We start from the raw sequence: 26,833 nt of genomic DNA, 5'->3' as shown, positions 1-26,833 counted from the left end.
CCTCTATTTTGAGGACATTTGGGGCACTTTTAGAAAATTTACCAGAGGTCTTAAAGTTGGTTCATTTTTGGATCGCTAATTTGCAGCCACTTGCAACGCCTGCAAACGTTTGTGGGCATGGGATCATTTAGCACTCCACTTGTAATTGTAATAAGGGCGAGATTACAAGTGGAGCTGTATTTTGCGTTTCCCTATAGCAAAATTAAGATATTTGCGCTTGTTGAGTTGTGCTGGTATTACAAGTTGAAGGTAAACTGTTTTTGCTCTAGTGGTAACCTGACTAGCGCTACAATCCAAATTTAGAAAATTGCCTGCACGTACACGTATTCCTCTATAGTCAATGGAGAGAAAAAAACATAATACCTCACGCTCGCAAAAAACACCATCACATATTCTTATTAGCACTAGCCCAATATTAAATTAGGAATAATTAATTTCCCAATATTATTTACGTAACAGAAAATGTTCTTTTTGTTCATAATTAAATATTTCTACATATATCTGAATTTTTTTTAAACAAATATATATTTATACCTATATATAAAGATGATTATATATAGGTATAGATATATGCAGATACATATAAGAATATCTATTTAGAAATACATAGAACATATTCTGCTATGTACAGAACATTAGAATGTGAAATATTTACAGTTAATACATAGTTAAAAATTGTAATAAAATTTATATTGCATAAATATGATTTTACATGTTTTCATCTACCTAACGGCAAAATATTTATGTCTATATATTTATAGATATATCATTATGTGTTTGTATGTGTATTTATGTCTGTAAATACATATATACACATATAAATACATATATATATATATATATATATACACATCATTAGACATGTACAGTATATGTATGAATCTCTATGTTAAAGCACTTTGGCGGCTTTTTTTTCTAACACCCGAGATCTCCTGTCTTTGAGCCTCAATAACTTTTGTGTGCAATATATATATTATTATTTTTTTAGACAGAGAGTGTAAGTGTACTTTGTAATGTATTTTTGAAGTGCTTTGTGCAACTTATTATTTTTGGCAAACAGTTAACCACAGCTGTGAAATCGTGGTAATGATTCTAGCATTAATCACGATAGAGCTCATCCGAATGCGTTTACATACAACTTGTATGCCAGCGATAAGCTCCATGAGCGCAAACCCTCACGATATACCCCTTATCGCTATGGCGCAAACTTTTTTGCTCCACTTGTAATCTAGCCCCAAACATTTTTCAGAAGAGGTCAAAGAAAAAAGGATTTTGTGCGAGCACAACACGTAACCAACAACTTTTATTTCTAGCACAACTGGCTCGCTAGTATAGCTTCCAACTGAAAATATGGGGAACAATAAGGAATAGATTACAAGTGGTGCACTATGGTTAGAGTGGGCCCGATATTGAAATATCACGACCCTGTGAACTTCTGTGCATATTACAAGTTGAAAGTTAACGTGTTTGCTCAAGCGTAAATTAAATTAATATAAGAAGAGGAAGAAGGAACTTCCGGTGGGTGGAGCTACCAAACGGTGGATGGGAAGAAAAGCTCCATACACAAGACATAAAAAAATGTCCAAAAAGTGCCCTCCACCGCTCCCACACCACAGCCTTGTTGGGCAATGTACCACCTAAAGCTCCAACTGGCCACACTGCGTGAAGGGCTTTTTAGAACTCGCCCTTGCCCCCGAGAAGCAACACGCACCACATACAGCCGGACCCCCGGGCGCCATCTTGGATGGGCCAGCTCCCTCATTTTCCCGCTCCCTCACAGAGCACAAGTGCACAAAGCGGCACCAGGGACTCCCCTGCTTGAGCGGATCTCGCAGCAACTTAATCCGAAGCCTGGTGAGACTGCACACAGTGCACAAAAACATAAGGGCTGCACAGGCCACAAAACATCTCTGCAGCCATGCATCAGACACCTGCACTGTCACAAATACTCCTAGGCTAGAGTGATAAAACAGCCCTAACTGCCAATACACCCGCTGCTACCCCAGGGACCACAGGGCTTACTACCTGGCAGATAGCCAAAGCACACAGCACAGCACCAGCACAGAAACAAAAATTCCTAGTGATACAGCACCCCAAAAAGGCCACCCTGGGAACTGCTGTGGGACTTCACTGCATAGAGGCTCACAGCACATTATTTTTATCAGGCCTGTGTGCAGCAAATAACAAGGCCTTGAGCCAGAACAACTAAATGCATAACATTGAGCTCCACCCTCCACCAACAGGCCGCTCATCAGAGGCTTGTGCCCCTCTCCTCTCACCCCTGAACCACCCTTAAAGGACCAGACTTCAAAAAGCTCAATCCTGCTGACCACGTATCTAAACACTTTTCACAAGACAAGTGGGCCGAACTTGGGGAAAACTGGGGAAGTCTGCATCACAGGGACTGACACACAGCAGGCACCAAATTTAATAGAACTGCAAGGAGCAGGTTATAGGGCCTAAGACCGGATTGTTAGACCAACTCAACTGAGTGCCTCTGTGCACCACTGTCTCCCACACTGATCGCCCAGCCTGCAAGAAGGCCCCAGGGCTGCTGAACCCCTATTGTCTACTTATTACACAACACTCAATGCCACAAAGGCACCCTGATACAATCCAGACGTCCATTCTCCCTACATCGCTACAATCTCTGGTAGGAAGGTCACATGTGAGTCATCACCTCACCTGCCTTTTATGAAAGTGTACAAGTACTTCAAAGTTTCTGCCACACAATCCATACCCATTATGGCAGGCAAGCAGAAACCAGCAGAAAGAAAACAGAAGCAAACACTAGACTCCCAGAAAGAACCACCTGTCCCCCCGGACAAAGAATCAGCGCAAGATACCTCACAATCCTTATTACATGACCTGAAGGCCTTTTTCCTACCCAAAATGGAGTCACTACAGGCGGACATGGACACCCTCACTACTGAGATCAGGCAATATTCCACATGTCTACAACCGGTGGAACAAAGGATCTCAGATGTTGAGGACACTCAACATACGTCCTCCATTAATATAGAATGGCTAGATTGCCAGAACTTCATGTTCAAGAGAAACTCGGGGATCTCAAAAACAGTTTCTGCCATAACAACCTAAGGGTGGTGGGGGTGCCTAAGTTGATCAAGAACAAAGATCTCATTGAGTTCACAGTCCTAACCTTACCCAAGCTACTACAGCTGAATCCTGACACCTTACCACTAGACGTAGAGAGGGTGCACAGAATTGCCATTCAGACCCAACCAATGTCCAAGACAGGTCATCTTTAAGCTACTGCGCTATCAGGAAAAACTAGCAGTCCTTAAAGCATAAAGATCCAAACGAGACCTCAATTATGAGGGACACATACTGCTCATCTTCAAGACTTCTCTGCCGAAGTCACTAGGAAAAGGAAAGAATTTGTAACACTCTGTTACAAACTACATACGCAAGGACGACAAGCCTCGCTCCTCTACCCAGCCAAATTACGGCTTATGACTCCAAGAGGGCCCAAGCTTTTCCTCACACTGCAACAGCTGCAAGAATTCCTAGATACCAAAGCAAGAGATGAAGAGAGAGAGTTGAGGGACACTGTGCACCTTTGCGCTGTATCCACTTAATATTTGAAGTTCCCTATCATCATGCACTTACACACCCCAGGCTCAAACCTTTAGACTGAGAATGATCCTAACCCACTAATCAATAGTGTTAAGAGGTCTCAGCAACTTGTGTGGGAAAATCCACACAGTCAAACCTACCCCAAACCACAGTCCGCCTTCAGCAATAAGTGTAATGATAACATAACATGCCCAAGTGTTGAATACACTCAACTACCATTATTACAAATTGTCTTTTCTCTTTTAACAGGTCATGGGAGGAGCCTCCGGACCCCACTCCAGTCAGAGGCGAACTCCAAACAAGACAGACTCCCATTATCAGATTGTAAAAATTGTGAGTTACTGAACCTATACGTACACACCATGACCCCAACCACATATACCTACTCTCACCCGTCTAAGAAACATATACCTGACCGCAATCACCCTATTTTACTCTTGCACTTCCTCAATCTCCCTGATTTACTCAGCCAACTAACACCTTCCCTCCACACACTATGTCCCAAGCACTTAAGATAGTCTCCTGGAATGTGGGAGGCATCACCTCCCCGGCCAAAAGAAGCACTGTACTGCAACATCTCAAACATTTGCACATGGACATAGCCCTGCTACAAGAGACACATCTGACTGAAACTGAACATGAGAAGTTAAAAACCAGATGGGTCGGTCAAATTTATTATACCCCAGTGGAAGGGCGCAAGCGAGGAGTTGCCATACTAGTGAGGAAAGGCCTCCCGGTACAGATTAACATTGACAAACAGGATAGATTCATAATAGCACTTCTACAGACAGCAGGAAAATCCTACACCATATGTAGCATCTATGGACCCAACCATCCACTCACTCAATTCTGGTACTCCCTCCAAGCAGCTTTGCTCCCACATGCAGACAACCCCCTCATGGTGGGGGAAGACTTTCATTTAACCCAAGCCATACCCTTAGACTGCAGACCCATCATTCTCACTGGAAGCCAAACCAAAATACACACCAGAAGGCACAAAACAGAAATAGCCACCATTACAGCCTTCAAGACTTCCCTAGGGCTTATAGACCTATGGAGACAATGTTACCCAACTCAAAGTGACTTTACTTACGTGTGTCTTTAAGACACATGGGTCATTATCCCGGATTTAATATTTTCTATGCTCCCCACACCTAAACAATCAAATCCCACGCACTCATATTACCGATGTGGTGATCTCTGATCATGCTCCTATATGGTTGGAACTACAACCCACTACCCACAATCCCTCCCAAAGGGCATGGAGGTTTCCCACATACCTATATAACAATTTACAATTTCAAAAGCACCTAAAGAGATAAGGGCTAGAATACGCTAGATTCAATGATCAACACCAAGGCAACCCGGGGCTCTTTTGGAATGCCTCAAAGGTGATCATGAGGGGACACATAACCAATTTTACATCCCAATACAACTCCAAATGCAAATGCCTAGACGCCAACACGAACACTGCAGTCATGTTAGCCTACAACGACTACTTAGCCCACCCCTCCCAACAGAACAGACTAAAATATTACGAGCTGAAAAAAGCTAGAGACAACAATCTACAACAGTAGGACCTAAAGTTCCAATGCCACAGAAAGGGATGCTTTTACAGATATGGAAACAAAACGGAAAATTGCTGGCCAATGCGGTAAAGCTAATCTCCCCTAAATCACTAATTACCTCCATAACTGAGTCCCCATAACGGAGTCCCCCAAACTGACAATAGGAAAATCACGGAGGAATTCATACATTTTTACACAGAACTTTACTCTAGACACACAGCATCACCCAGTGACAGAGATAAATTTTGGTCCCAAATTAAAAAAAAACACCCTCCCTCCTGAACAGCTAGATCTTTTAAACGCACCCATAACAGTCTCAGAGGTACAGAAAGCTATAAGATCTGCCAAACTAGGCAAAGCCCCAGGCCCAGACAAAATCCCAATAGAATATTACAAAACACAGCCCAACCCGCGTCAGTCTTCTCCGACCCGCATATGTGCTTAATTCCAAACCCTGATAGAGACCCTGGACAAGCCACTTCCTACAGGCCCATATCATTGTTGAACAATAATTATAAACTCTTTAAGGCCATATTAGCAAATAAATTGGCCAAGGTGGTGGGAAACATCATTCACATAGACCAAACCAGCTTCATGAGACATCGCTCGTCAATCACAAACATTCACAAGACTTTAGCAGTAATTTCTCACTACTGGCAGGCTAGATGTAAGGGACGCATAAATTCAATGCCAGATGCATGCCTTCTCGCCATCGATGTGGCTAAGGCATTCGACAGAGTGGAATGGGACCACCTATTAACCTCCCTCGACAAGTTTGGCATCACTGGGGACTTCCATAACCTCATCCAGACACTCTATCGAAACCCAAGGACCTTGGTTATAATTAATGGCGAGGTTTCCCAACCTTTCCCAATGGAAAGGGGAACCCAACAGGGAAACCCACTTTCACCCCTCCTTTTCAACCTAGCTATAGAGCCACTAGCCATACACATTAGGAACACTCTGGAAGGAGTGGACATGGGCCCCCATGCCCTACACTTATCCCTCTATGCCGATGACCTATTGCTGTACCTCCAAAACCCAAACACCGAAATCCCAAAACTAATAAACATACTTAACCAGTTTGGAGCAATTTCCGGATATAAAGGGAACTTAGATAAATCGGAACTGATATCCCTAAAAAAGAATCCCAACACTTCCCCAACTCAAACAACACTTAAAAACATTGTAGGTTCCTTCAAATACCTAGGAATACAATTACATACAAACCCAAATTTAATCTACAAATTTATCATCCCCCCCATACTCACACAAATACAAACGCTGCTGGTTGGATGTTCAAAGCTACCACTTCCCCTGTCCAGCAGAGTCAACCTAATAAAAATGATAGCAAAGCCTAAGCTGCTATACCCCTACAACTACTACCACTCTTACTCACACAAAAGGACCTACAAATCGTGAATAGAATTTTCTCCAACTGGAACGATAAAAAACAGCAAATCAGTCGCCTCAAGTTGGCTATGCCAACAGATAGAGGAGGCCTTAAGGTACCAATTGTAGAATGGTACAACTGGTCCACACTAGACAAATTGGTCCTTGAGTGGCTGGCGGCACATCTGTCTTCTGTGACGAACAACTGGAGAAACAACTGATGCATCCGCTTCATCAAGCCTTTTTACCACACGCACCACTAAACTCCCTACCTCCCCAAAGTAAAGACAATATCCTATATAGGGAACCCCCTAAGGGCATGGGCAAAACTTTGCAGGTGGTGGGGACTATCTCACATGATCACTAAACACCTCCCGATACAGAGTAATCCTGCCTTCCTACCTGGGATGACTACCCAAATCTTTACGGTGTGGGAGGAAAGGGGCCTAACTTCCGTAGCACAAATAATTGAGCCACTTTCCTACAAAATACATCCCCTTGTAGCATGCCAGGAAAAATGTAACCTGCCCAGACACAGCACCATTGCATACCTCCAATGCTCCCACTATGTTCGCAAACTACTAACCGACGGGCTTGACTGTACAACTCGCAATCCTATTGACAACCTTTGCTCTCTGAGCAAACAAGGGACACACTCTATCTCACATATACACAACCTAATCCCCCAAAACAAAGCAGCTGACATAACACGCCTACTGTGCTATAGTTGGAAAACAAACGCAAACCTAAACATTGCGAAAGATCTCCTAACCACTAGTTTTGAACTGGTGTCACAGGCCACACTGGCATCTAATCATAGAGAAACACACCTCAAACTCATGCACCTCAGCTACATTACCCCCAAACTACATCTGACTAACAGTATTAACATATATAAGTGTATGTACACGTTATTTTGTCTGGCAAACACTTGATGTATTATTGTTGATGCCTATAATTTACCTTGTATCTCTACTTGAGTTTTGACAAATAAAGGCCTAGATTATGAGTTTTGCGTTAGGGTAAATAAGTAGCTTTGGCCAGTCCCAACGCTGCTTTTTAACGCCCGCTGGTATTACGAGTCTTGAAGGTACAGGTGTACCGCTCACTTTTTTGGCCATACTCGGAAATACCGCAAATCCATTTACGTCAATTGCGTATCCTATATTTTCAATAGGACTTGCATAGTGCCGGTATTACGAGTCTGACCAAAAGTGAGCGGTAAACCCTCTCCTTTCAAGACTGGTACCGCATTTTAAAGTCAGTAGTTAAGAGTTTTACACTACAACGCAGTAGCATAAAACTCTTAACTAAAGTGCTAAAAAGTACACTAACACCCATAAACTACCTATTAACCCCTAAACCGAGGCGCCCCCACATCGCAAACACTAAAATAAATATTTTAACCCCTAATCTGCCGAACCGGACATTGCCGCCACTATAATAAATATGTTAACCCCTAAACTGCTGCACTCCCACATCGCAAACACTAGTTAAATATTATTAACCCCTATTCTGCTGTCCCTAACATTGCCGCCACCTACCTACATTTATTAACCCCTAATCTGCCACGCCCAATGTCGCTGCCACTATATTAAATGTATTAACCCCTAAACCTAAGTCTAACCATAACCGTAACCCCCCTAACTTAAATATAATTACAATAAATCTAAATAAAATTACTACAATTAACTAAATAATTCCTATTTAAAACTAAATACTTACATGTAAAATAAACCCTATCGCCTAGATTTAGAGTTCTGCGTTAGCCGTCAAAACCAGCGTTAAGGGGTCCTAACGCTGCTTTTTACTGCCCGCTGGTATTTAGAGTCAGCCAGGAAAGGGTCTAACGCTCACTTTCCAGCCATGACTTTTCCATACTGCAGATCCCCTTACGCCAATTGCGTATCCTATATTTTCAATGGGATCTTCCTAACGCCGGTATTTAGAGTCTTGGCTGAAGTGAGCGGTAGACCCTCTACCGACAAGACTCCAGCCGCAGAAAAAAGTCAGGAGTTAAGAGTTTAATGGGCTAACGCCGGTTTATAAAGCTCTTAACTACTGTGCTCTAAAGTACACTAACACCCATAAACTACCTATGTACCCCTAAACCGAGACCCCCCCACATCGCCGCCACTCTAATAATTTTTTTAACCCCTAATCTGCCGACCGGACACCGCCGCAACCTACATTATCCCTATGTACCCCTAATCTGCTGCCCCTAACATCGCCGACACCTACATAATATTTATTAACCCCTAATCTGCCGACCGGACCTCGCTGCCACTATAATAAATGTATTAACCCCTAAACCGCCTCACTCCCGCCTCGCAAACCCTATAATAAATTTTATTAACCCCTAATCTGCCCTTCCTAACATCTGCGACACCTAACTTTAAATATTAACCCCTAATCTGCCGACCGGACCTCGCCGCTACTCTAATAAATGTATTAACCCCTAAAGCTAAGTCTAACCCTAACACCCCCCTTAGTTAAATATAATTTTATTCTAACAAAATAAATTATATCTTATTAAAAAAAATAATCCTATTTAAAGCTTAATACTTACCTGTAAAATAAACCCTAATATAGCTACAATATAACTAATAATTACATTGTAGCTATTTTAGGATTTATATTTATTTTACAGGCAACTTTGTATTTATTTTAACCAGGTACAATAGCTATTAAATAGTTATTTACTATTTAATAGCTACCTAGTTAAAATAATTACAAAATTACCTGTAAAATAAATCCTTACCTAAGTTACAATTAAACCTAACACTACACTATCAATAAATTAATTAAAGTGATGGTAAACTCTCCCCTTTATAAAATCAGATCTGGAATGTAAGCACTATTTTAGATGAAGTTTAATTCCTTAGCTGTAATGAAGATGCAGTATAACTTAGTTATTAATATAGATATGAAATTCAAATACTGCATGCTCCTCCGCCCACTTCAAAAGTAAATCAGAGAACTCTCAATACCAGCGTTATTTAAAAGGTGCAGGGGGGAAAAAACACGCGTAGTTAACGCACCCCTTTGGCCGCAAAACTCTAAATCTAGCTACAATATAACTAATAGTTACATTGTAGCTAGCTTAGGGTTTATTTTTCTTTTACAGGCAAGTTTGTATTTATTTTAACTAGGTACAATAGTTATTAAATAGTTATTAACTATTTAATAACTACCTAGTTAAAATAAAGACAAATTTACCTGTAAAATAAAACCTAACCTAAGTTACAATTACACCTAACACTACACTATAATTAAATAAATTAACTAAATTAAATACAATTAATTACAATTAAATAAAATTATCTAAAGTACGAAATAAAACACTAAATTACAGAAATTAATAAAGAAATTCCAAGATTTTTAAACTACACCACACAACCAACCCTACTCTAAAACCCACCCAATCCCCCCTTTAAAAAAAACTAACACTAACCCCCTGAAGATCACCTTACCGGGAGACGTCTTCACCCAACCGGGCCAAAGTCCTCAACAAAGCCAGGAGAAGTCTTCATCCAACCGGGCAGAAGTGGTCCTCCAGACGGGAAGAAGTCTTCATCCAGACGGCATCTTCTATCCGGCGTGGAGGGGGTCCATCTTCAAGACATCCGATGCAGAGCATCCTCTTCTTTCCACGGCCGACGACTGAATGAAGGTTCCTTTAAATGACATCATCCAAGAAGGCGTCTCTTCAATTCCGATTGGCTGATAGAATTCTATCAGCCAATCGGAATTAAGGTAGAAAAAATTCTATTGACTGATGCAATCAGCCAATAGGATTGAAGTTCAATCCTATTGGCTGATCCAATCAGCCAATAGGTTTGAGCTGGCATTCTATTGGCTGTTCCAATCATCCAATAGAATGCCAGTTCAATCCTATTGGCTGATTGCATCAGCCAATAGGATTTTTTCTACCTTAATTCCGATTGGCTGATTGGATGACATCATTTAAAGAAAACTTCATTCAGTTGTCGGCCGTGGAAAGAAGAGGATGCTCCGCGTCGGATGTCTTTAAGATGGACCCGCTCCGTTCCGAATGGATGAAGATAGAAGATGCCGTCTGGATGAAGACTTCTGCCCGTCTGGAGGACCACTTCTGCCCTGTTGGATGAAGACTTCTGCCCGTCTGGAGGACCACTTCTGCTGGGTTGGGTGAAGACGTCTCCTGGTAAGGTGATCTTCAAGGGGTTAGTGTAAGGGTTAACACCACATATGTTGTGAATGGGGTTCTGCCCCTTTAATTATTTGGCTATTTATTCTGACTCCTCCCAGGCTACATCACTGGTTGATTGAGTCTCTCAGAATCCCTGAACTACTCTCGTCACTCGCCTGTGTAAGCACTCTCAGTTCGTTTGTGCTTTCACCTCTGAAGAATTCTCCTGCTGTTTCCTGTGCTCCTGCTCGCTAGCAGGGAAATCCAAACTCTGTGTCCGGAAGCCTCGTTCACCCGATAACATCTGAGACCAGAGAAACTAGAGCAGATTACGTCATCAGCTACCGCCCGCTGCAGTGTTCAGTGTCTCAGAGGTATGGAGCTTGCTGCTAACTGACACTGGAGCTGATCTCCTACGGTTAAGGTTTGGATACTGAAAACTCTAGTCTCCGTTCTCTCTAGCATGAACTTGGTTAACTAATAACTTTACTACTGTGGTTATTGCCAGAACCGTCATATTTTACATAATAACACTGACTTGTGCTTTCTTCTAAGTATTAACAGGAAATTGTTCCTATGTGTAATCCTAACATCTCCAGATTAACTTGTTTTGTTACTCTTACCTGAAAGATCTTGCCAGCTGTGAACGTATGCGAATCTATGTTTCATTCAACATCACATTAGGCATATAGTAATCTCACAAAGGTAACCTATTGAACCAGCGCTGGTTTCCTTTGTGAGACATTAACTCATATTTCTAATCATAAGGAATTACATAAACAGGAGGGTTAACTTTAGTAGGTTTTACCAAACCAATTGATCAATTGTTATGATCTTTACAGTTAGTTATATTGCAACTATTAGTTATATTTCAGCTATTTTAGGGTTTATTTTATAGGTAAGTATTTAGTTTTAAATAGGAATTATTTAGTTAATGATAGTAATTTTATTTATATTTATTTAAATTATATTTACATTAGGGGGGGTTAGGTTTAGGGTTAGACTTAGGTTTAGGGGTTAATATGTTTACTATAGTGGTGGCGACGTTAGGGGCGGCAGATTATGGGTTAATAAATGTAATGTAGGTGTCGGCGATGTTGGGGGCAGCAGATTAGGGGTTCATAAGTTTAATGTAGGTGGCGGCGGTGTCCGTAGCGGCAGATTAGGGGTGTTTAGACTCGGGGTTCATGTTAGGGTGTTTTACGCTGCTTTTTTGCTGGTGTTAGGTTTTTTTTCATCCGGCTCTCCTCCATTGATTCCTATGGGGAAATCGTGCACGAGCACATTTTACCAGCTCACCGCTAACGTAAGCAGCGCTGGTATTGAGGTGAGATGTGGAGCAAAATTTTGCTCTACGCTCACTTTTTTGCGGTTAACACAGTGTTTGTAAAAACCCGTAATACCAGCATTGTCTGTAAGTGAGTGGTGAGCATAAACTGCTCGTTAGCACCACACAGCCTCTTACGCAAAACTCGTAATCTAGGTGAAAGACATAAAAAAAATATGGCCAGTAGTGTCACAGTTTTTCGTATGAGATTGTCACAAGTTATGGGGGACTCACATTATAGCCAGTAGTGTCACAGTTTTCGGTATGAGATTGTCACAAGTTGTGGGGGACTCACATTATGGCCAGTAGTGTCACAGTTTTCCGTATGAAATTGTCACAAGTTGTGGGGGACTCACATTATGGCCAGTAGTGTCACAGTTTTCTGTATGAAATTGTCACAAGTTGTGGGGGACTCACATTATGGCCAGTAGTGTCACAGTTTTCCGTATGAGATTGTCACAAGTTGTGGGGGACTCACATTATGGCCAGTAGTGTCACAGTTTTCCGTATGAGATTGTCACAAGTTGTGGGGGACTCACATTATGGCCAGTAGTGTCACAGTTTTCCGTATGAGATTGTCACAAGTTGTGGGGGACTCACATTATGGCCAGTAGTGTCACAGTTTTCCGTATGAGATTGTCACAAGTTGTGGGGGACTCACATTATGGCCAGTAGTGTCACAGTTTTCCGTATGAGATTGTCACAAGTTATGGGGGACTCACATTATAGCCAGTAGTGTCACAGTTTTCCGTATGAGATTGTCACAAGTTGTGGGGGACTCACATTATGGCCAGTAGTGTCACAGTTTTCCGTATGAAATTGTCACAAGTTGTGGGGGACTCACATTATGGCCAGTAGTGTCACAGTTTTCCGTATGAAATTGTCACAAGTTGTGGGGGACTCACATTATGGCCAGTAGTGTCACAGTTTTCCGTATGAGATTGTCACAAGTTGTGGGGGACTCACATTATGGCCAGTAGTGTCACAGTTTTCCGTATGAGATTGTCACAAGTTGTGGGGGACTCACATTATGGCCAGTAGTGTCACAGTTTTCCGTATGAGATTGTCACAAGTTGTGGGGGACTCACATTATGGCCAGTAGTGTCACAGTTTTCCATATGAGATTGTCACAAGTTGTGGGGGACTCACATTATGGCCAGTAGTGTCACAGTTTTCCGTATGAGATTGTCACAAGTTGTGGGGGACTCACATTATGGCCAGTAGTGTCACAGTTTTCCGTATGAGATTGTCACAAGTTGGATCAGCAGTAGCTCTCAGAGGTAGACTGACACTCAGAAAAGCTAAGGAGCAGCTGCAAATGGTAGAATACAATAACAAATTCACAGCAAGGTGTGTGACTTAAACCAAGGATACAGCTCAAGAGTGTTGTCTAAAATTGTTATGCGGAAACTGAAGGTGTTGTTGTTTTTAATAATAATAATTATAATACTGTTATTTACATGTCGTTATACTTACAGAATGCTTCGCTCCACAGGACCCAGCTTTCGGCAATGTGACAAGGGTGACATAAGCTTTATCTGACCTTTCAATGAAACTTGTACAGTTGCTTTCATTTAGATACATTGCTGAGGTGTCATAACCCAAGCTCTCCATCTGACACTTGCTAAAGGATAACTTTATCTGGTTAAGCTTACATGTTAGTGAAAAGTAACCTGAAAAAAATAAACAGAAGAAATACAAGTGAGGTACTTTACATCAAAGCCACAACTTTATGAATATATTAGATTAAAGGGACAGTAAAGTTAAAATTAAACTTAAAGGGATTGGATAGAACATAATATTATAAACAAATTTCCAAATAACCACTTTAATAAATTTTGCTTAGTTCTCTTGGTATCCTTTGTTAAACAGTAATCCTAGATGAGCTTAGGAGCGTGCACGTGTCCTTAGCCATCTGGCAGCACTGTTTGCAACAATATTTATAGAAATGTGATACATAGAGGCCTATGTATCAAAGGTCTTGCAGACCTGATCCGACAGTACGGATCAGGTCCACAAGACCTCGCTGAATGTGGAGAGCAATACGCTCTCTCCGTATTCAGCATTGCACCAGCAGCTCACAAGAGCTGCTGGTGCAATGCTGCCCCCTGCAGACTTGCAGCCAATTGCCCGCCAGCAGGGAGGTGTCAATCAACCACTGCTGCCATAGAATGCTACAGACACTCTACAGCAGCAGAGTTTGCTACTATATATAACATTGCTATAAACATTGTTGCAAACACTGCTGCCTGATGGCTAAGGACGCTAAGGTTCACCTAGGATTACTGTTTAACAGATGATACCAAGAGAACAAAGCAACATTGATAATAGAAGTAAATTAGAAAGTTGGTTTAAATTGAATGCTTTGGGGTAGATTTATTAAATTTCGGACAGACATGATCCACTGTATTCGCTTAATGCCGAAATGTTGGCATTTATCATTGCACAAGCATTTATTGTGAAATGCTTGTGCAATGCTGCCCTTGCACATTTGTGGCCAATCAGCCGCTAGCAGGGGGTGTCAATCATCCCGATTGTATCAATCGGGATGATTGTGGTCCGCTACCTCAGAGGTGACAGACGAGTTAAGGAGCATCGGTCGTAAGACTGCTGCTTCATAACTTATGTATCCGGCGAGCCGAAAACATTGCGGGAAGAAAGCAGAATCCGTTTATGTTTAATTTTGACATTACTGTCCCTTTAACAGAAATGCATTCAGTAACATTAAAATATATTAAAAAAAATAATTTACTCCATACTTTCGATACTGCTTGGTTCCAGCCCATTGTTTGATACATCTTTGCAATGACATTCTGAGACTCCAGCAACTTTCTTGCATTCTTCATCAGAAGCACAGTCAACACCAGAGCAACTAAAATTAGGTTCTAAGAAATACAATTTCATAAGCGTTGTGACTTTGTTATGCATTTGTATATAATCTGTGACAACGCAATATGTAAATACTTACCAATACAATAGGCCAGATAACACGTTGGAGCTCTTTCCAGTTTATAAACATAAAATGCACCAGGACAAGCTTTTACTGAAACAGTAGATGACCAGAAACAGCAACTCCCTCCCCAGTGTGCACATGCAGTAATATTCACAATGCCATCTGCTAGTGACGGGTGCTTGCCATTTAGCCACATAGGACTGTGAGTTCCACAACTTAATTCTGGTACACAGTATTCCGGCATTTGCTGATTATTTTCTCCCTTAAATCTATACCAGCCTTGAATATCATAATCACAGTGAAACCAGTTCTGATTTTGACCGTAATCATTATAAGTCTTTGTATTATTTACACTCCGCCAAGGGTCATGAAGCACTGTGTAATCAGAACATGGATCAATACAGGTATATGATCCATTAATTTTATTGCAATCAACATTTACACTGCATGGATCATTTTGTACACATTGATTTATTTCACAGTATTTTCCATCTCCTGTATATCCATTTGGACAGGTGCAGCTGTAACCCTCATGGCGATTTGTGCAAACAGCCAATGGGTGGCAGTCATTGAGGTCTGGATTTGCGCACTCATCAATGTCAACACAACCCCACTCTTGTGTGTAGGTAAATCCACTCCAGCAGGAACAGTTGTAAGATCCTATTGTGTTTTTACAAGTATCACATTGGTGTATCCAGTAATCATTACATTCATTAATATCATAACAATATACTCCATTTCCTTCAAATCCTTGTTTACATGTGCACTCCTTATAACCTCCAAACTCCTCACAGGATGCATTAGGGTCACACTGAGCGTTCGAACAATTACCTGTAAGTGACACACAATGTAAATATAATTGACAATTGCTGTTTGTTTTAGGGTGGAACACATATTATATAAGGTCATGCTTACCTTTTAAATTCAAATCTGTATATAAAAGAAAAACAAGAGAGAGAGAAAATAACTAAATTAGTTAAATACATTTTTTAAATTAAAAACTTATAGCAAGCATCAATTTTTTTCAGTTTAAGTAATATTGTAGTAAATGTTTATTTATCAATAGCAAAACACCTTGAAATTATAGATCGCACTCATATGCAACAAATTAAGAATTCCATAACTTGTTACACATCTTTATATCCTTTACAAAATGTTGTCAAATTCAATTCTTTATTTAACCCCTTAAGGTTCCATAGTCTCTGACGCTTCTTTTTGCTTTTTTTCAGAGAACGTGCCCAAAATATCTGATAATTGTTAACATTTTTGCTATAACTCCATTTAAACAGAAATAGAGCCCTAGGGGCCAATTTATCAAGGGCCGAATGGCCCCTGATGCCCCTGTTTCCACACGAGCCTTCAGGCTCACCGGAAACAGCAGTTAAGAAGCAGCGGTCTTAAGACTGCTGCTCCTTAACTGGTTTGCAGCCTCTGAGGACATCATCTCATAAAATTGTGCTGATTGATATCCCCTGCTAGCGGCCGCTTGGCCGTGAATCTGCAGGGGGCTGTCAGCATTCAGCGGTCTGTTGTACATGATCCGCTGAGCGGATTATGTCGGACAGACATTTCATAAATCGCTCCCTTGGTTTCTTTTACCTGTCAAAACTATATATATATATATATATATATATATACACACACACATTTCTTTTTTTCATTTTTTTATTTGAATCTTTTTATTGAGGTTTGAACAGATAAGGTATATCCTATTAAATAATTACAAGGATACTAGGTCCTGAAAACACATAAAATACATTTATGTACTTCCAGACTGATGAGCTCCTGGCAACAAAGGTCCATAAATGTGTTCAGGTTCCAGATGGTTGGTAGAATTAAATAGTGTCCATATCCTTAATGTAACATCTATACATAATGACCTCCTATTTTTCTATTCAACTTAACAAAGCAAGTATCAAAACAAATATTATTATTAGAACATAGGCCACAGTTGGCCTTTACTTTCTCTAGACAACTTCTTAAGTAACAACTGCTAGTTAGAGCAAAATGCAATGGAAAGTGAGGTAACAGTATGTGTTATTGAGTTATGAGTGTTCTCTAGTATGAAGTAGTCTGAAACTGTGTTCCTCCTCAAATGGAGGTTTACTCAGGTAGTTTGTTTCTTCCATTCTGCATCCCAATATAAGGAATCAGGGGGTATGGACTAGGAAGGATGGGGATGAGGACAGGTGAACTATAAGATGGCCAAGGAATTAAGGATTGTCAAAACCTATGGTGAAGGCAGTCAACTCGCTAGTGTAAATGGGTTTGTTGGTAAGATTCCCAGGGTTCTCAGACTAGGCAGTACATGTTTATTTGTTTTTTGGTCCTGAAAACACCCTCTTCCATTGATTTAAAGTAGTTTAACTTATCTACCACACCTTGCCATTTTGGAGGATTCACCTTTGTAGTTTCTTGCTATCATGAGCTTAGCAGAGATCAGGATATAGATTATCAAGAATTGTTTGTGTTTGGGTAGAGTGGTGATGTCTAGATGTAGGAGAGCTATGCTTGGTTGTGTAGGGGCAGGTAGATGTAGATTGGTGCATAGTTGTCGGGTTTAATCCCAAAAGGATCTAAGAAGTGGGGAGGTCCACCAGATATGGAGGGGCGTTCCCGGTTCCCCACAGTTCCTCCAACATAGTGGGGAGTGGGTAGGATAGATTTTTTGCAGTTTAGTGGGGACCAAATGCCACCTGGTCAGGTGTTTGAAATATTGTTCAAACATGGTCACACAGTGTATGGCTGTCTTGGTCGCTATGATTGCTTGAGCCCATTGTTTAGGGGATTACTCTTGTCTCAACTCCGCTTCCCAAGCAATTATGTGGGTAGTTTTTAGAGGAGTCTTATAAGAAGTATTTATAATGTGTCAAAAGTGGTTTGTACAGCTGAAGACCAGTTGCCCATCTGGTCTCCCACAAGGTCAAGTGCAAAGATTGTCCCTGAGGAAGCCCCACGCTATATATATATTTTTAAGTAGACAATCCAAGGGATTGATCTAGGAGTCAATTTATCAAAGCGTTGATCTCAGTGCATTCACCAGTGTCAATACGCTTGCCAGACATCGCTGCTGCAGATCTGAATATGATCCCTTTATTTATCAAAAAAGTCATCAAAAACACGCGCATTAAGTAAAGTGCAAAGAGCATCGGATTGTTGTTAACTAACAGTCATCGATGACGCGGTTATTCAGGTTTTTCCCAAATTTATTTATACCATTTCATTACTGTCCATGAACAAGCACATTTCTCTAAAGCTAATCTTATATTTTTCAACTGTTAATGTCCAAGAAATTGCTACATTTATACCTCAACAAACAATATCTCTGAGATAACTTATTGTTATATGATACTTTTCACATAAATTAATGTGTATTTGTATTTCTAGAAGTCATGATATGCTTTTATCTCAAATTTTATTTTTATAAATGATTATTAATGCTAGAATTTGTACATATATATTTGCACATACTTGTGTGTATATAACAGAATTTATGCTTACCTGATAAATTACTTTCTCCAACGGTATGTCCGGTCCACGGCGTCATCCTTACTTGTGGGATATTCTCTTCCCCAACAGGAAATGGCAAAGAGTCCCAGCAAAGCTGGTCACATGATCCCTCCTAGGCTCCGCCCACCCCAGTCATTCGACCGACGGACAGGAGGAAATATATATAGGAGAAACCATATGATACCGTGGTGACTGTAGTTAGAGAAAATAATTCATCAGACCTGATTAAAAAACCAGGGCGGGCCGTGGACCGGACACACCGTTGGAGAAAGTAATTTATCAGGTAAGCATAAATTCTGTTTTCTCCAACATTGGTGTGTCCGGTCCACGGCGTCATCCTTACTTGTGGGAACCAATACCAAAGCTTTAGGACACGGATGAAGGGAGGGAGCAAATCAGGTCACCTAAATGGAAGGCACCACGGCTTGCAAAACCTTTCTCCCAAAAATAGCCTCCGAAGAAGCAAAAGTATCAAATTCTTAAAATTTGGCAAAAGTGTGCAGTGAAGACCAAGTCGCTGCCTTACATATCTGGTCAACAGAAGCCTCGTTCTTGAAGGCCCATGTGGAAGCCACAGCCCTAGTGGAGTGAGCTGTGATTCTTTCAGGAGGCTGCCGTCCGGCAGTCTCATAAGCCAATCGGATAATGCTTTTAAGCCAAAAGGAAAGAGAGGTAGAAGTCGCTTTTTGACCTCTCCTTTTACCAGAATAAACAACAAACAAGGAAGATGTTTGTCTGAAATCTTTAGTAGCCTCTAAATAGAATTTTAGAGCACGGACTACGTCCAAATTGTGTAACAAACGTTCCTTCTTTGAAACTGGATTCGGACACAAAGAAGGTACAACTATCTCCTGGTTAATATTTTTGTTGGAAGAAAACCAGGCTTAGTACGCAAAACCACCTTATCTGCATGGAACACCAGATAGGGCGGAGAACACTGCAGAGCAGATAACTCTGAAACTCTTCTAGCAGAAGAAATTGCAACCAAAAACAAAACTTTCCAAGATAATAACTTAATATCTACGGAATGTAAGGGTTCAAACGGAACCCCTTGAAGAACTGAAAGAACTAGATTTAGACTCCAGGGAGGAGTCAAAGGTCTGTAAACAGGCTTGATCCTAACCAGAGCCTGAACAAATGCTTGAACATCTGGCACAGCTGCCAGTCTTTTGTGAAGTAAAACAGATAAAGCAGAGATCTGTCCCTTCAGAGAACTTGCAGATAATCCTTTCTCCAAACCTTCTTGTAGAAAGGATAGAATCTTAGGAATTTTTATCTTGTTCCATGGGAATCCTTTAGATTCACACCAACAGATATATTTTTTCCATATTTTATGGTAAATTTTTCTAGTTACAGGCTTTCTAGCCTGAATCAGAGTATCTATTACAGAATCTGAAAACCCACGCTTTGATAAAATCAAGCGTTCAATCTCCAAGCCGTCAGTTGGAGGGAAACCAGATTCGGATGTTCGAATGGACCCTGAACAAGAAGGTCCTGTCTCAAAGGTAGCTTCCATGGTGGAGCCGATGACATATTCACCAGGTCTGCATACCAAGTCCTGCGTGGCCACGCAGGAGCTATCAAGATCACTGAGGCCCTCTCCTGATTGATCCTGGCTACCAGCCTGGGGATGAGAGGAAACGGTGGGAATACATAAGCTAGGTTGAAGGTCCAAGGTGCTACTAGTGCATCTACTAGGGTCGCCTTGGGATCCCTGGATCTGGACCCGTAGCAAGGAACCTTGAAGTTCTGACGAGACGCCATCAGATCCATGTCTGGAATGCCCCATAATTGAGTTATTTGGGCAAAGATTTCCGGATGGAGTTCCCACTCCCCCGGATGGAATGTCTGACGACTCAGAAAATCCGCTTCCCAATTTTCCACTCCTGGGATGTGGATCGCAGACAAGTGGCAGGAGTGATCCTCCGCCCATTGAATTATCTTGGTCACTTCTCTCATCGCCAGGGAAGTCCTTGTTCCCCCCTGATAATTGATATATGCAACGGTCGTCATGTTGTCTGACTGAAACCTTATGAATTTGGCCTTTGCTAGTTGAGGCCAAGCTCTGAGAGCATTGAATATCGCTCTCAGTTCCAGAATGTTTATCGGGAGAAGAGACTCTTCCCGAGACCATAGACCCTGAGCTTTCAGGGATTCCCAGACCGCGCCCCAGCCCACTAGGCTGGCGTCGGTCGTGACAATGACCCACTCTGGTCTGCGGAAGCTCATTCCCTGTGACAGATTGTCCAGGGTCAGCCACCAACGGAGTGAATCTCTGGTCTTTTGATCTACTTGAATCGTCGGAGACAAGTCTGTATAATCCCCATTCCACTGTCTGAGCATGCACAGTTGTAATGGTCTTAGATGAATTCGTGCAAAAGGAACTATGTCCATTGTTGCAACCATCAATCCTATTACTTCCATGCACTGCGCTATGGAAGGACGAGGAACAGAATGAAGTACTTGACAAGAGCTTAGAAGTTTTGATTTTCTGACCTCTGTCAGAAAAATCCTCATTTCTAAGGAATCTATTATTGTTCCCAAGAAGGGAACTCTTGTTGACGGGGACAGAGAACTTTTTTCTTTGTTCACCTTCCATCCGTGAGATCTGAGAAAGGCTAGGATGATGTCCGTATGAGCCTTTGCTTTTGACAGGGACGACGCTTGAATCAGGATGTCGTCCAAGTAAGGTACTACTGCAATGCCCCTTGGTCTTAGAACCGCTAGAAGGGACCCTAGTACCTTTGTGAAAATCCTTGGAGCAGTGGCTAATCCAAATGGAAGTGTCATAAACTGGTAATGCTTGTCCAGAAAAGCGAACCTTAGGAACTGATGATGTTCCTTGTGGATAGGAATATGTAGGTACGCATCCTTTAAATCCACGGTAGTCATAAATTGATTTTCCTGGATAGTAGGTAGGATCGTTCGAATAGTTTCCATTTTGAACGATGGTACCCTGAGAAATTTGTTTAGGATCTTTACATCCAAAATTGGTCTGAATGTTCCCTCTTTTTTGGGAACTATGAACAGATTGGAATAAAATCCCATTCCTTGTTCTCTTATTGGAACTGGATGTATCAGTCCCATCTTTAACAGGTCTTCTACACAATGTAAGAATGCCTGTCTCTTTATTTGGTTTGAAGATAATTGAGACCTGTGGAACCTTCCCCTTGGGGGTAGTTCCTTGAATTCCAGGAGATAACCTTGAGAAACTATTTCTAGCGCCCAAGGATCCTGAACATCTCTTGCCCAAGCCTGAGCAAAGAGAGAAAGCCTGCCCCCCACTAGATCCGGTCCCGGATCGGGGGCTATCCCTTCATGCTGTTTTGGTAGCAGTGGTAGGCTTCTTGGCCTGCTTACCCTTGTTCCAGCCTTGCATTGGTTTCCAGGCTGGTTTGGGTTGTGAAGTATTACCCTCTTGCTTAGAGGATACAGAATTAGAGACTGGTCCGTTTCTGCGAAAGGGACGAAAATTAGGCTTATTATTAGCCTTAAAAGACCTATCCTGTGGGAGGGTGTGGCCCTTTCCCCCAGTGATGTCTGAAATAATCTCTTTCAAATCAGGTCCAAATAATGTTTTACCTTTGAAAGGAATGTTAAGCAATTTTGTCTTGGAAGACACATCCGCTGACCAAGACTTTAGCCAAAGCACTCTGCGCGCCACGACAGCAAACCCTGAATTTTTCGCCGCTAATCTAGCTAATTGCAAAGCGGCATCTAAAACAAAAGAGTTAGCCAATTTAAGTGCTTGAACTCTGTCCATAACCTCCTCATACGAAGATTCTTTACTGAGCGACTTTTCTAGTTCCTCGAACCAGAAACACGCTGCCGTAGTGACAGGAACAATGCATGAAATTGGTTGTAGAAGGTAACCTTGCTGTACAAAAATCTTTTTAAGCAAACCCTCTAATTTCTTATCCATAGGATCTTTGAAAGCACAACTATCTTCGATAGGAATAGTAGTGCGTTTGTTTAGAGTAGAAACCGCCCCCTCGACCTTGGGGACTGTCTGCCATAAGTCCTTTCTGGGGTTGACTATAGGAAATAATTTCTTAAATATAGGGGGGGGAACAAAAGGTATGCCGGGCCTTTCCCACTCTTTATTTACTATGTCCGCCACCCGCTTGGGTATAGGAAAAGCGTCGGGGGGCACCGGAACCTCTAGGAACTTGTCCATCTTACATAATTTCTCTGGAATGACCAAATTGTCACAATCATCCAGAGTAGATAACACCTCCTTAAGCAGTGCGCGGAGATGTTCTAATTTAAATTTAAATGTCACAACATCAGGTTCAGCTTGATGAGAAATTTTTCCTGAATCTGAAATTTCTCCATCAGACAAAACCTCCCTCATGGCCCCTTGAGATTGGTGTGAGGGTATGTCAGAACAGTTATCATCAGCGTCCTCTTGCTCTTCAGTGTTTAAAACAGAGCAATCGCGCTTTCTCTGATAAGTAGGCATTTTGGATAAAAGATTTGCTATGGAGTTATCCATTACAGCCGTTAATTGTTGCATGGTAATAAGTATTGGCGCACTAGATGTACTAGGGGCCTCCTGTGTGGGCATAACTGGTGTAGACACAGTAGGGGATGATGTAGTATCATGTTTACTCCCCTCATTTGAGGAATCATCTTGGGCAATATCATTATCTGTTGCATTACTGTCCTTACTTTGTTTGGACACTATGGCACAATTATCACATAAATTTAAATGGGGAGACACATTGGCTTTCATACATATAGAACATAGCTTATCTGATGGTACAGACATGTTAAACAGGCTTAAACTTGTCAACAAAGCACAAAAAACGTTTTAAAATAAAACCGTTACTGTCACTTTAAATTTCAAACTGAAAACACTTTATTACTGAATATGTGAAAAAGTATGAAGGAATTGTTCAAAATTCACCAAAATTTCACCACAGTGTCTTAAAGCATTAAAAGTATTGCACACCAAATTTCAGAGCTTTAACCCTTAAATTAACGGAACCGGAGCCGTTTTTACATTTAACCCCTATACAGTCCCAGAATGAGGCTCTGTCTATAACTAGAAAGGCCCCCATCTGAAAAAGGTGTCCAACACAGTGCCTGCCGTTTTTCTAAACGTTCCCCAAGATTATAATACCAATAATTAGTTAGAATCTGCATAATATGCCTAGTAAAGCAATTGTTTTAGCCCAGAAAAATGTCTACCAGTTTTTAAGCCCTTTTTGAAGCCCTTTATTCTTTTATGTTTAACTAAGAAAATGGCTTACCGGTCCCCATGAGGGGAAATGACAGCCTTCCAGCATTACATGGTCTTGTTAGAAATATGGCTAGTCATACCTTAAGCAGAAAAGACTGCTAACTGTTTCCCCCAACTAAAGTTACTTCATCTCAACAGTCCTGTGTGGAAACAGCAATCGATTTTAGTTACTGTCTGCTAAAAATCATCTTCCTCTTACAAACAGAAATCTTCATCCTTTTCTGTTTCAGAGTAAATAGTACATACCAGCACTATTTTAAAATAACAAACACTTGATAGAAGAATAAAACTACAAAAAACTCTTAACCATCTCCGTGGAGATGTTGCCTGTGCAACGGCAAAGAGAATGACTGGGGTGGGCGGAGCCTAGGAGGGATCATGTGACCAGCTTTGCTGGGACTCTTTGCCATTTCCTGTTGGGGAAGAGAATATCCCACAAGTAAGGATGACGCCGTGGACCGGACACACCAATGTTGGAGAAATATATATATATATATATATATATATATATATATATATATATATATATATATATGTGTGTGTGTGTGTGTGTGTTATGTCAGAAATCTTTTGCAAACATATTTATATGTCCCTAAATTATTTTTTTTGTTCTAAACAATGTTGTCTTTCATATCTCTGTGTTTATTTACACCACCATATGTATATAGTGTAAATGTATTATTATTCTGAGCATGAATAATTGCAAATATAACATGTGAGTATCATATGTATTTATTTGAAATCAATGGATATTTTAAGAGCTGGGCCAGTTTTCTCTCTGTACCTGTGTAACCCCTCCTGATTGCAATCTAGTTTTAAAAACCACCCCTTCACAGGTGTTAAAAAAGGGGCTGGCATATAAGATGACATTTCTTACTGAAAAATAAATTCAAGAGAAGGAAGAAATACACTGAAAATAGCATGACAGTAAAGAGGTGATTTTAATTTCTGCTATATCTGAATCATGACAGTTTAATGTTAGGTTGAGCTATCATCTTAAGATTATATTAAATCAAACATCAATTCGATTTTTAAAATCATTGTCTTAATGTCAGCATCAATGTTTATCTTTAATTCTAAATTCACATGTACATACTTTCAAAGTATAATACACAATGTAACAAATCGCATTTACGAGTTCTGATGAATGATCAATGACACAATTATCGAGCATTTTGATTCGTTATTGATAGTTTAAAATGTATATTTGAATCAGATTGGCTGATGTCATAAATCATGTGATTATGCATATTCCAATCAAAAGTGGTTGAGAAATTCTCTAGTGTATTACATGGCTTTAACATAGTGCACATAGCTTTTTCACAAAAAATAAAAAGGAAGCTAGTTATATTAAGTTCTGTATTTCATTTTTATCTCTATATCTATTAGAGCAACAAGTTACTACTTTTCAACAAATTTGTAGAAATATTATCCCCTAGCTTTGTAATGAGAGACACATTTGTAACATAATCCATAAGTAGTAATGTATATTTCATTTTTATTCCTATATCTACTAGTGCACCAAATGTGGAGCAATAATATTGTTTGATTTAGAAAGGGTATACAATTTTAATAGAGTTTCTAATTTTCTTTTATTATGTAATATAATTCATTCTCTTGCAGCATCGAACATAAGCTTTCTTTGTTTTCAAACTCCCATTGAGTACTATGGCATCCGCAACCTCAAGGGTGGCAGATTGGAAACTAGGTACGCTGTATTTAAATAGACACGAGCGTACCTGTTAAATGTTTGATAAATTGGGAAAAGGATCAAATAGAGTTTAATCTGAATTCGTAACATCTGTAATGATGCAAGCATTGATCTGTGTCAGGATCGTATATTATGTCACAAAGGTCAACATTTGCTGATCTTGATGCTTTGATAACTACGGCGGATCAATCTCGCGACAAATATGATGCGAAATTCAAACGTATTTTCAGTTGATGCTTTGATAAATTGACCCCCTAGCCCCATTTTGGTTTATTTCATGCCATCATTTCACTGCCAAATATGATTATATAAAAAAAAAGTGTTTACTTTTAATAAACTTTGGGTTTCTCACTGAAATACCACTTGTGCAATCATGACACAAATTATTGTAAAAGCTTCTCTGGGATCCTCTTTCCTCAGAAATAGCAGACACACATGGCTTTGCCATTCATTTTTGCTAATTAGAAGGCCGCTAATTGGAAGGGGGCGGAGCTTTCCGCAATATGGAGAGGACACACTTTTGCTTAGCTCCATGTTCAAAGCCTAATAATCACTATTAAATTGATGCTTATATAGCTCATCTTGACTCCAAATATCCCTGTACACTACCGACCACACTAGGAGATCAGAGTCGTGATGCTTTTCACTGGATCCAGCTGACTAATTAGCCTGAGCTCCCGACGACCAGCTAGCCCACATGGCACATCCCGGATCAGACTAGACACACAGGAGGCCCTCACTCAACCCGGACATACCTCCACCCTGACTAGAGGCAGACACATACAATAAGGCACCGGTTCTTGCCATCACCACTCATGGAGACCGCCTAACTCGACTCACAAGACGATCAAGCATAAGAATGGCTGTGGTAATCGAGGAGGAACTCACTTCAGCAGTATGCAATCTTCTTGCTGATATGGAACGGAGAATGAGCTGTAACTTTGGTAATCTCTTGCGGCTGGTCCGGGGGTAGGATGTGGAGGATCCCTATTTAAACATGGAAGGGCCTGATCCAAATGTGCTGGCCAGTATCCAGATAGTAGCAAACCTATCTAAGACTGAGCATCCACCAATGGTGGTGCGGCTTGCTGACACACAGGCAGTACTGGTGAAGACTAGCAATATTACCTCGGGAGACGATCTGTCTCTGGTGTCTCTGTGGGGGGATGCGGCCGGCTACTCGGAGACCTGATACAATCTCACACCAGATACACTGACACCTGAGTTGGAGACAATAAGGGACATAGTCTTGGAACGGAGCGCCCTCGTCTCGATTTTTACTCTTGGCTCCTTGCCGAATCTGAAGCTTTAGGAGTTGGCGGTCATGGGATCTGTAACTCCCTGGAACTTTCCCAGATT

The 26,833-nt window shown here is 41.0% G+C and overlaps 1 protein-coding gene across 1 annotated transcript in view; it reads right to left on the bottom strand.

Annotated features, from left to right (window-relative positions):
- The window catches only part of LOC128641725 (uncharacterized), a 392,787-nt gene that overhangs the window by 313,909 nt on the left and 52,045 nt on the right, over positions 1-26,833 (bottom strand). The window contains exons 8-11 of the mRNA XM_053694250.1: positions 15,924-15,938; positions 15,024-15,839; positions 14,815-14,940; positions 13,532-13,728 (exon numbers count right to left, since the gene is read on the bottom strand). Coding sequence (XP_053550225.1) covers positions 13,532-13,728; positions 14,815-14,940; positions 15,024-15,839; positions 15,924-15,938 — 1,154 coding nt within the window. The remainder of the gene's footprint in view (positions 1-13,531; positions 13,729-14,814; positions 14,941-15,023; positions 15,840-15,923; positions 15,939-26,833) is intronic.

Source organism: Bombina bombina, chromosome 11 (genome assembly GCF_027579735.1).
Source record: "Bombina bombina isolate aBomBom1 chromosome 11, aBomBom1.pri, whole genome shotgun sequence".
Lineage (NCBI taxonomy): Eukaryota > Metazoa > Chordata > Amphibia > Anura > Bombinatoridae > Bombina > Bombina bombina.
Note: the sequence above shows the minus strand (reverse complement) of the source record. Positions and strands in the feature narration are given on the sequence as shown.